The sequence below is a fragment of the Notothenia rossii genome, assembly GCF_949606895.1.
Source record: "Notothenia rossii genome assembly, chromosome: 3".
Lineage (NCBI taxonomy): Eukaryota > Metazoa > Chordata > Actinopteri > Perciformes > Nototheniidae > Notothenia > Notothenia rossii.
The window spans coordinates 58,834,037-58,846,591 of record NC_136901.1 but is presented as its reverse complement, the minus strand read 5'-3'; the positions used below and the strand labels follow the sequence as shown (position 1 = coordinate 58,846,591).

General features: G+C 39.8%; 1 protein-coding gene across 3 annotated transcripts in view; it reads right to left on the bottom strand.

Moving 5' to 3' along the window:
- csnk1a1 (casein kinase 1, alpha 1) overlaps positions 1 to 12,555 on the bottom strand; it is a gene marked incomplete at its 3' end in the record, with an annotated part of 29,541 nt that overhangs the window by 16,217 nt on the left and 769 nt on the right. For all 3 annotated transcript variants that reach the window (XM_079671856.1, XM_079671855.1, XM_079671857.1), the window contains exons 2-4: positions 12,250 to 12,356; positions 1,868 to 1,994; positions 1,254 to 1,352 (exon numbers count right to left, since the gene is read on the bottom strand). In XM_079671856.1, coding sequence (XP_079527982.1) covers positions 1,254 to 1,352; positions 1,868 to 1,994; positions 12,250 to 12,356 — 333 coding nt within the window. The remainder of the gene's footprint in view (positions 1 to 1,253; positions 1,353 to 1,867; positions 1,995 to 12,249; positions 12,357 to 12,555) is intronic.

Genomic DNA, 12,555 nt, shown 5'->3' with positions numbered 1-12,555 from the left:
AATAAGCCAAATATGAACAATTGAGGAAAATGAGGAAGAACTGATGATTCAAATGTTGTAGTACAAGTAGTAATGTAGTTTGTGCATAAATTACTAATGCAACAAATGTGTTCATTTTCTTCATTATTAGTCGATTTTTTGGGACGAATGCTCTGGGCCAATGGTTAGAACGGTAGGGCCAGTGATAATACAATTCCACCGGCCCAAATTTTACCCTTAATGTCTACCAGTGCAATTTATAAATTATTTTGTACTGGAGATCAAAATGGTCACCTTTCGGCAAAGAAAAAAAAGAAGAGTTCTAACAAAGTCCCTCACTAAGCTCCATCCACAGTTCACAAAAGAGGTGAATCAATTTATCTCCACGTCTATACAGAAAGCTCGATTGTTTTAAATGTATGTGGTGGGATTCTTCTGATTTTTTTTTTTTTTTTTATGTTACCGACATGTTTTACATTTGAAAAGTTGAAAGAATGTCTTTGATTGTTTATCTTTCTCCTAGATTATTGTATTTAATTAGAAAAATATATCACATTTTCTGCATTAAATATGAATCACTGATGTTTTAAGCCTAAGCGAAGTGTGTTTTTTGAGGGTGATTTAAAGTAAAAATACATACTACATTTAAGGAGGCAACGGCAATAATTAAACAAAAACATGAGATCACTTTATAAAATTTCTAATGGCACATTTCCACTGCAGCGCGTAGCACGGTTTAAGCGTTCCGTGCCTAACCCGGCCCGTTTCTTGTCGCGTTTCCACGAGGGGTAGTTCCGCCTCAGGGCTACTTTTTCACCTTTTTTCTGGCCCTCCAAAACCGAGGTTCTTACCGGGCCAACAACAGGGCTGAGTAAGCTAAACTAGTGAGAGAATTGCTGGCAAGGGGGCTACAACTACAACAAAATGAACATATTTGACCGTGATTTAATTGTAATACACGTTTTAAATTGATGCAGAAGTACAACATACTGATACCGGTTAGTAAAAACCATGAATTAATGCTTTGACAAGTCTGCAGACTGACAAAAAACCTTTTAAAATGCGTGTTTTCTGAATAGAGATCGGCTAAGGTTGTTGAGATAACAGAACTCCTTTATAGCCATCAAATCTCAGGATATGAAAAGCAGATGCATAAATAGTGGCATTCGTCTGTTCTCTTTTAAGATTATTTTACAAATGTAGCTGAGCCAAGAACAGGGAATTAGAGTATACATATATATCAATAAATAAACAAATGACCTGCCAGATCTTACCTTGTTACAGTGACGGCCAATGCCCATGAGAAAGTTGTCTGGTTTGATATCTCTGTGGATGAAGTTCTTTGTGTGTACATACTCAATTCTGCTGATCATCTGAAGAGGAAAACAATGCCATAGTTAAATATTTCACATTTACCATCCTCATTTAAACAAATTAACATTTTAATGGAAGGGTCCAATCAATTCCATTTGTTAACAAAGACATGTATCTTCAGTAATGTAAAACAGACCTCAGACAAACATTGGCTAATTAAAGTCAGAGGGAATTTGTGTGTGTTATAGCAGGAAAATACTGGTTTAACTAAGAAGTATTACAGTAAACAAAACCAATGAGGTAGCCTTCATTGCATCATGAACAATGCCCTCTTTATCTATGTTATTAAATGTTAAAAAGTCTGCCGTGTTAACCAGCCTTTCGACTATGGGAGGGACTAGAGGTCCCACAGGAACCCAAAGCAGAGATCATGCTAACTCTTTACACACAGACAAAGCTATTCTACACATTCTAACAGAGAGGCTAACCTCTCCATTACTCATTCAAACCATGATTCAGCCACATTGCTGCTGTAGAAGATTACACAGAGGTAGATGTGGGTGTGTGGAGCTACCTGGTCTGCCAGCATAAGGACCGTCTTCATGGTGAAGCGGCGAGAGCAGAAGTTGAAGAGGTCCTCCAGACTGGGCCCAAGCAGGTCCATCACTAGGACATTGTAGTCCTTCTCTTGGCCATACCACCTGGAGAAACAATGGTGATGTTATGAGGGGGGGCAGAGGGTCTGGGGTTGATCTGAATCAATAACATGTCTGAACTAACTTCACAGGTTGACCAGATCTGATCATTCTCAGCTTTCTTAAGATGTAGCATATTTCTTAAGATCTTATATTTTGAAGGTTAAATTTAAGGTTCTTGCGTTTCCATGTGTTGTTCTGCAAGAAAGCACCGGAACGAAGCTCCAAGACTTATTTTTGGGGGGAAAATAATATTTGCAGTTCACACATACGTACCATGGGTGCAACAACTAATCGACTTAATCGATTACCAAATTAGTTGCCAACGAATTCAGGCGTCGATTCGTTGGTGACGACATCACGTGTGTTTTACGCGCAGTTAAGCTCCAACGTTATTGGTCTTTTTATCGGTTCTGGAGACATTTAAAAAAATATATGTCATGTATTATTGCTACAAGAACATTATATCGCAGTCTTAGTGTCGCGAACTCGTTTCTAATATGCAAAAAGACAAACAAATGCGTCTATGATGTATTTTCGATCAGACGAGATCTCTCTCCCCTGTCTGTGTGCGAGGGGGCGGGGCAGTTTACACACATGCAGCTGCTACATGCAGCAACACACTGCGGAGATGGCGGAGAGAACGCGCTCCGAGGTGTGGTTACACTTTACCCGTCTCGATGTGGACAATGCTCGTTGCCAAAAGTGCAATAAGAGTTTAGCATGTAAGGGCGGTAACACGAGCAATTTGTCTAAACATTTAGCAAAAGTGCACCACATTCAGACGGAGAAATGCACCGGGTTCGACTGTCTTTCTAGTAGCTCTGTAGCCCCATCCACGACGAGTAACGTTTGCACGTCAGGTGTTATGTATGCTAGCAGCAACACACAGAGTTAACTCAATTATACAAACATGGGTTAATGATTAGAGGTAACTGAGTTATTTATTTTGTTAAAGTTTCAGCTATTCTGTTTACAGTTCTGTTATTACATTATTTAATACGATTTCTTAAAACCCTTGTTTCTTTTGATGTGAAATATTATTTATTTAATTTAAATAAAAAGCAATGTTAATTTTGTTCAAAATGGTTGTACTTTGAGCAAAAAGTAGTTCAGGTTTTTTTAAGAGGCTATGATGATGCGCCATGGTTAGGCCTGTCACGATAATTAATTTTGTTGGACGATACATTTTCCTTGAAATTATTGCGATAAACGATAATATTGTCGGCACTGTTGTAAGACCATTTTAGACCACTGACATAATGATAATATATAATAATAGTTCAAGTACATACTTTCAAACATAACTTTATATTGAACATTCAACATTGCAAATTAAATAATATTAAAATATATAAATGATATATAATAAATAAAACAAATTAATTAAATGATAATAAATTAATTAAATCACACAACCAAAACAATAAATTAAATAGACTCGGGCTGGAAAACAGATCTCTCGCTCTATCCATCTATTTATCTATCTATAAATAAATATGAGCACACATTGTCTCACAAGCAAAGAACCCTCCTTAAAACAACACTCAAGTGTACAGTCCACTGTCCATACAAAGACCCAGCTGCCTCAACAGGCCATATCCAAATCTGTTTTTCAAAGTTTTCGAGCAAGGAACACCAACATGTTTGCATTGACGGGCAAATGCATCTTTGATTGTAAACTGTCGGGAAGGTGGGGGCTCTCCATCTCCAGCTGCCGTGTTTGCTCCCAGCTGGGAAAACGGAATGGGGTGGTTGTGTTTTAGGTGTAGTTTAAAATGCGTGGTATTGCCTGCTTTTGTCGCTACCTTTTGTAAACAAATGCGCAGTGGCGTTTTTATATGTAAAAAAGTGTTGTGGCACAAACAACTTAGTCTATATATAAGCATCTGCAGTGAGGTTCATGGCTGGTGAGGCACTGGCACTGACTCTTCAGGTTTACAAATATTATATTTGGACCTAAATCAAAATATATTATTTTCAAAAGCTTTTGTCTGATGCTTCGATTAATTTTAATGCCCAAAAAAAGTAGTTTTATCATTTAAATATTGAATTGTTCTCTCTTAGTAAGATCCCATTTTCAATAAAATTGCGGTCTTACCTTGACTTGAAGATGAAGTCCATTTGCCTATCCTTCTGGACAAAAATCTCTATTACTTTTTTGTAAAAGTTCTCCTTATCTTCTTGTAGTTTCAAAAGTCAAACATAAATCTAATCGATAGATTTATGATTCGAAAAGTATAAAAGTAGGGTAGACATGTGGATATTATCCGGCTGAACAAAACGTGCATTTATCTAACAGGTACAATCATGTCCCACCTGCCCCTAATGACCAGTTGCCACTGCAAATGCGATACACCGCCCGGCTCATTCAAGTCCGTATTCGCCTCGTTGATTTGGCTTGAATCCAAAATACTGCTACACCGGAGAATCGAGATGTGTGGTTAGGTTTTGTAACCAATTCCATTTCACTTTAAATTCCCCACGAGTAAGTCACACGTTGTCTCCCGCTTGTCGCTATATCATTAATTTGGCTGCTGCAAGTGCACGAGGCTGACCTGGCTGTGTGTCAGCCCCGCCCCTCATAGCGCGCCTGGCAGCCACAGCGCTCCTAGCGAAAATGCTGGTCACATCCATAGACTGTATATGTCACATCCTTATGTAAACGGCAATTTATCGAGCTCAGAAAAGTTATCGAGTCCATTTTTATTTATCGTACGATAAGTCAATTTACCGATTATCGCGACAGGCCTAGCCATGGTGACCAGACGTCTCCTTCAAGAAGCAGAATATGAAACAATATCTGAGGTTCTGATATGTGTAGACGGTTATACTGTAGCAGCAGCTGTCGTTTCTGACATAATGAAGGCAACAAGTTCTTCCTCCCCTTTACCTTCCTCACTCGTCTCTCCCCCTTTCAGCCATCAGACTGCCAGCTCAAACCCATGGGCTTTACAAACAACTGTGACTTCTACACTGGGGGCGGGACATCTAGAGCGGTTCGCCTTCATCTGATTGGCCAAAGACCATGAATGCATGGCACACGTAATAGGTTACAATTTATTGCAGTTCAAGCAATCTTTGCAATATGTACAGTGGGGCAAAAAAGTATTTAGTCAGTCACCAATTGTGCAAGTTCTCCCACTTAAAAAGATGAGGCCTGTAATTTTCATCCTAGGTATACCTCAACTATGAGAGACAAAATGAGAAGAAAAATCACATTGTCTGATTTTTAAAGAATTTATTTGCAAATTATGGTGGAAAATAAGTATTTGGTCAATAACAAAAGTTCATCTCAATACTTTGTTATATACCCTTTGTTGGCAATGACAGAGGTCAAACGTTTTTCTGTAAGTCTTCAAAAAGTTTTCACACACTGTTGCTGGTATTTTGGCCCATTCCTCCATGCAGATCTCCTCGAGAGCAGTGATGTTTTGGGGCTGTCGCTTGGCAACACGGACTTTCAACTCCCTCCAAAGATTTTCTATGGGGTTGAGACCTGGAGACTGGCTAGGCCACTCCAGGACCTTGAAATCCTTCTTTGCCCGGGCAGTGTGTTTGGGATCATTGTCATGTTGAAAGAACCAGCCACGTTTCATCTTCAATGCCCTTGCTGATGGAAGGAGGTTGTCACTCAAAATCTCACGATACATGGCCCCATTCATTCTTTCCTTTACACGGATCAGTCGTCCTGGTCCCTTTGCAGAAAAACAGCCCCAAAGCATGAAGTTTCCACCCCTATGTTTCACAGTAGGTATGTTGTTCTTTGGATGCAACTCAGCATTCTTTCTCCTCCAAACACGTCTAGTTGAGTTTTTACCAAAAAGTTATATTTTAGTTTCATCTGACCATATGACATTCTCCCAATCCTCTTCTGGATCATCTAAATGCTCTAGCAAACTTCAGACGGGCCTGGACATGTACTGGCTTAAGCAGGGGGACACGTCTGGCACTGCAGGATTTGAGTCCCTGGCGGCGTAGTGTGTTACTGATGGTAGCCTTTGTTACTTTGGTCCCAGCTCTCTGCAGGTCATTGACTAGGTCCCCCGTGTGGTTCTGGGATTTTTGCTCACCGTTCTTGTGATCATTTTGACCCCACGGGGTGAGATCTTGCGTGGAGCCCCAGATCGAGGGAGATTATCAGTGGTCTTGTATGTCTTCATTTTCTAATAGCTCCCACAGTTGATTTCTTCACACCAAGCTGCTTACCTATTGCAGATTCAGTCTTCCCAGCCTGGTGCAGGTCTACAATTTTGTTTCTGGTGCCCTTTGACAGCTCTTTGGTCTTGGCCATAGTGGAGTTTGGAGTGTGACTGTTTGAGGATGTGGACAGGTGTCTTTTATACTGATAACAAGTTCAAACAGGTGCCATTAATACAGTTAACAAGTGGAGGACAGAGGAGGCTCTTAAAGAAGAAGTTACAGGTCTGTGAGAGCCAGAAATCTTGTTTATTGGTGACCAAATACTTATTTTCCACCATAATTTGCAAATAAATTCTTTAAAAATGAGACAATGTGATTTTCTGGATTTTTTTTTTCTTCTCATTTTGTCTATCATAGTTGAGGTATACCTAGGATGAAAATTACAGGCCTCTCATCTTTTTAAGTGGGAGAACTTGCACAATTGGTGGCTGACTAAATACTTTTTTGCCCCACTGTATACCGCAAATGTTGATATAGCAATTACAATAGATTCTCCATATAAAGTGCAGCCCTAAGGGATGTCGTTGTGGAATTAAAGAGGTTCAAAATAAATCAATTTTAGGGCATTGTGTGGGTACTGCAATAGGGGGTCCTATGTTGTATTTTGACCACTAGCCTACCCCTGTTAACCGACCACTAACCGTTAGCTGATATTAGTTTAGCGGTGCTGCTGTAGTTAAAGTCCGAGGCTGCCCTGCAGCAACGACAACCTGATTAACAAACCATTCATCCTTTACCACCAGCTGCAGCTTAGGGATGGACATTGGTTAGATTTTAGTGTCTAATAAACTACATTTACATTATTAGATTAGAACACCTAATGGTGTTATATGTTCTTGTTGAATAATATTTTTGGGTGAATGGACATGGAATACGTTTAAATGCGACTCAAAAACAGCTGAAATGACTGCTGACAGTAAGTAAGTTACTAGCACTCCTGATGATTTTCACAGTCGTTTGTGGTTCACGATCTAGCTTTTTCCAGGGATAGAATAAGGTGTGTCCCCTCAGGTGTATTAGCAACACGCTCTTGAGTGTTAATTCTTTCAACAGTTCAACTTAAAGAATTGGGAAGAAAAGTTACAGCTTCTTAGCAGGGGGAGAGTAGGGCTGCTCGATTATGGCAAAAATCATAATCACGTAACACTATAGCTGTGAATTTCAAACAACTGCGGTACTGCGTGTGTGTACAGTTTGATTTATCTGAATAATACGAAAAAGGAAAACCAACTAAACAACGATTCTATTCATTCAACCAAGGTTGGCCAATCAAAATGATATCATAAGCCTCAAAACGTATTACAGAGCAGTTCCCAGACAAACTGCATTTACAACACATTAAGCAAATGTCATCACTATACCATATAAACTCAATTCTCAGCTATGTACACCAGCGAGTACTACAGATCGTCATACAAAGTAACAATAATTAACTCTTTAGAACTAATGACTAATCTTTCTAAATAGCAAGAATATATTGGAGAATTTCTAGAATTTAAGTAGTCCTCAATTATTTGTTGCAAATGTAGTTTCACCGTCATTGGATATCACATTTAATAAAAAATGCTTGCGACATCTTACGGGTGGCTTTGAATCACAACTTTAGCCCACTGTGGAAAATAAACATACAGCTCAGCAGTGAAATACAAAGCCTGTCACTACTCAAACATGGAAAATATCTTTAAATCTAAACAAAAAAAGATGTGGGCCTGTGTAGCAAGCACATGTATTCAGATTATCCAGTAAGGCCTCCTGTTGGATAATGGGCCCATAACAGAGTAGCCTGTCCTTTAAATAGCTAGCTCATGATAGAGGTATGATGTTTTACTTTCATAGGCTGATTTGCTACTAAAAGTACACCACTTTTAACATAGCCGTGTTCTAATTCGCATTTGCCAACGCTGACGACAATTTAGGAATGCCCTGATCGATTAGCCTTCTATTGTTGTCGGCCCAAATTCTGCTTGGCATATGAAACAAACTTAACTTAGTAAACCAACATTGTCCAGGCCAACCAACTATTTCCCCCCTTATAATTAGGGATGCTCCGATCGGGAATTTTGGGGCCGGAATCGGCCTATACCGATAGGGTGGGTGGGGGATAGGGGGATCTTCCCTTTAAAGTGATGTTTAAAACTCAGTTAATGGGGCTCATTTTTATATTGCTTCAGTTTATAAATCGTAACGGATCAAAAAGTTCAGATTAATTTTTCAATACATGATGCGTGAAGTATATTATTCAAGTTTACATTAACTTTAGATAATAACAAGGGAAAATGAGTGGAAGCGCTCTCTCCCCCCTCTCTCTCTCTCTCTCTCTCCTGACAGCGCGTCAGTGTCTCATGCAGCTCACTGATCCAGTAATGAGAGACCCGACAGTGAAGAATAAACATGTACAACTAGTTTAGCTTGTTCCGGAGGTAGACAAAATAGCTAAGTGTGTTAGGTCTAACTCTTAGTGTGTGTGTTGCTCCGCTCACCAGTCCGTCACAGCGGGTGGAGCTGGAGGATTTCTGCTTCACACACGTTGCATACTGCTATTTTACTGTCTTTTTCGGACACCTTAAAAAACTACCGGACTGGTGAAGCCATTTTGGCGAGCTTGTTTTGCCGCGCACAGAGAAAAGTGTCATGTATTTTACGTCATGTGATCGGCTCTCCTGATCGGCCTTTATAGAGAGCACCGACCGATAACGATCGGAGCATCCCTACTTATAATGCTACCTTGTGAAAAACGATTCCAATAACAATATTCCAGTAAAAAGCTGCACTCTAAAACTCTGGTAAACAAGACAACGGAAATATGTAGCAGCTAAGGCATTTTAAATCTTCAATAACAATTCAATAAATAACATTTAAATTGACCGCGGGACAGTTTAAATATGTTTTTCAGGACAATGGGGGGAAATGGTCTGGAGCCGTTTATTCCAGCTGCTTTGCAACAAAAAAACATTGTTTTCAGCCATGTACGGGCTAGCATTTACTATTGTGCTTCTTGACAATAATCAATCAGTATCAGCCACAAAAACCTGAACAGGGCATTTCTACTTCAAATCAGATACATAGTCCAATACAATAACCCAACTTAAATCTATAGTTTGTGCTAAAATATAGTTGTATGCAAATTATCAAAAACATACAAAGTAGAGACAGAAAATATTCATTATTTTTTCAATAAGACTCCCTTGTTGTATTATTCATAATAGTGGGGTAATCACCGCAGCATTTTGAGAGAAAATATGAGTTGCCTCAATTGTTTTTTAAAGAAAGTGACAGACAAAAATACTGAAACTATGATAGGTGAGGACTGTATAAATGTAAGCAAGGATGTTGTAAGAGTGGAGGAGGGGCAGCAGGAACAGCAGGTTGGACAGGCTCTAACAAGTCTTTGCTGCAACATTAAGCCAGCATTACCAGCACACCATTTCAATAAGCAGTCCCTGCTTACATTACAATAAAAGACCTGCAGTGATTTATACTTAATTTAAGATGCTGGTGCTAGTTTTACAACCGGTCACTACAACTCACTTAATGGGGCCTGCATAGAGTATTTTAAGTTACCAGCATTTGGTAACTCTACAATGGCCATGAGATTCAACAACAATGAACGATTGGCATGCAACACATGTGTGCTTAGATCTATGACGGGGTTACCTTACAAAGCAGTTCTAATTTGTTAAGAAGGTGTGTGTGTTCCAGCTCAGGTTTCAACCAAGTGAAGCCTCACAGTCATTGTCTCTTTCCAGCCATGTGCCAGCTGTACTGTATACTGTATAAGGCAGTACGTGGTAGTGCAGTTAGCCAGATATAGAACAGGGATAGGAAAATCAACACCAGTCAAATGTTGGTATTTTCTGTCTGGCACACAGACAGATACTTTGAACTACAAGCCGTTTTACTGAATGAAAATATGACTTTCCAAAAACAACAGTGCATTAACTAAGTCGAAAACTTAATTTTGATGAAGAAAAAAAAAATGGTGCTTTGATTTTGCAATATTACGTTGACACTGGCCAAATTAAACTGGGCCATTCCCAGGTCCCGATTTTCCGTGACTGCCAATCTCAAACAATTCAAATAGCTCATGATTTAAACCGTGCCCTTTCACAGATTCGCGCACCAATGGCTTTGTCTTCAGGAGCCATTCGGGTTTAGTATGTTGCCCAAGGACATGTTGAAATGCAGACTTAAAGAACAAGGGATTCAAACTCCTATCATTTGATTGGTGGCCAACCTGCTCTACCTCCTGAGCCACAGCTGCACCTCAAGAGGCCGATTAAAGTAAAAAAAAGCCATGGCAACGTTTTTACATCAGCCAAAAAATATGAACAAAATTTAAAAAAAGGTATTGCTGCACAACAGGTAGATACTCTTGTTTCCCAAAACTACAATCAGACCAGCTTGGCTAGTCGAAGACGGACGATTCACACCGAGTGACTAAGGAATTTCTACAAGTAGATAATCAGGCCATGATGTGCAGTACTACTTTAAATATATGCCATCCTCCATGCTCTTCATTCTAGACCTTCAGGAGTCACTTAGATATGGACTTCCTCTTCTGTTCTGTAGCCTCAGATACTCATACTTGCCCCATTTCAGGAGACTGTAGCCTAACACAGATCTTAAATGGCTGTTTACAATGCCGCAATACTCGTTGAACAGACCAATCCATTTCTAAATTGGGGTTTGCAGTAAGTACACAGGGGAGAATGAAAGCCTAAAAGATCGTTATGTCCGTGTCCGAGGGTCTGCCATGGTCCCTGTGATGCAAAAAACAATAAATGAGTGGGGGTATATCTACACAGCCAAAATCACCGGCTGCACAGACTACACGCCAAGCAAGTGTGCCTGCTCCTGTTTCACCCCACACTGTACTTTTGCACCTCTTACTTGTTAGCCAAAAATAAGAACAAGTCGATGGTAATTTCAAGCCTGTAAGGTATGCACTACTTGAGTTTTTCTTAAATTGTATTAAAAGATATGAAACAAAAGGTACAAATAGATTTTCTTTTACTTATAATACCGAAAAGGTCAAATAAAATGCATGATGGGATCAATCACAGTATAAAAGGAACAATGAAAATGATTTATTTGAGCCGAAAAAACCTAAGTGTCAACATAATTAAGAAATAAGCAAACAGTCACTTGGGGGATCTTACTCACAAGAACCATTAATAAACCAAACAATCCTGCTGCCATGGTCCCAAAATAGAGCAAAAACATAATTTGGCCTTTATTGGTTCTATACTATGAGGGGAAAAACTTACAATCTATGTTAGTGTGCACAGCACCATATTTAAATGTTTATTTCAATTCTATTTTTGTACAAGTATTGGCCACCTATACTGTCATACTCATTCATACAAATCACTCTACTTTGATCCATCAACAATTATGATATTTACAACAACAAAACCCACAATGTATCCTGAAGCAGGGCTTGTGTTCTAGCGCCGTGTTAATGTGAGGAACTGTGGGCCGCAGCTCCTTTCCAAAACCTTACCACTCGATCCGTTGGGCTACACCCCGTTCTCAACAGTTACTGCCGCACAACTAAACAAATTCCATGGAAAGACAAGTACACGTAGAGGCTGGAGTTAGCGGTGAGGACACCTCCACCGCGGGGAGAGAACACCTCCACCGCGGGCCTGCGTTGTTGTTTTCGAGTCTGTGCTCGGCCGCCATTTTCTAACAGGGGAAGGGAAGACATGTTGGGAGCTAACACAACAAAAGAGGAGCGGCCATTTCCAAACACATAGTTGGTTTTCCTTACTACCGTCAGTTGATATTCAAACAAAAAAAGCACACATATGGAACAGACTGATACAAAGTCAAATGTACGGGGAAAACCGACGGGGTTGTTAAGCGTTCGCGAGACATATATGGTTCCTAGAATAGACTGAGTGATGTGAGGCAGATTAGCGGGCCTAATGCCAGCAGTGCTGCTGCACCTTTAACGTGTGTGCTTTACCACACTTATACAGCTAAACAGTGTCATTTACAACAATGTGTCACTTTTCCAGCAGCGAAACCACGATGTGAAAGCCGGACTGGTTACCTGATGTGTGGGATCCCGACCCCCCCTTGTAGAATTTTGTACAGCTTGCTTTCGTACAACAGCTGTGGATGTCTGGCTTTCTGTGACTCCAGTTTTACAGCTACCTCCTGAAAATGACAAGCACAAAAAAATATGTATACTACAGCTTCTGTCACTGTTAGTTTCAGCAGGACACATGGTGTATAATGCATTGTGAGGAACGTTAGCAGTTTAATAGTATAGACCCGTTTCAACTCTGACTCAGCCACACACATATGGTTTATCACATTTACTAAATTAATATAGTGTAAAGAAGACGTTGATGCA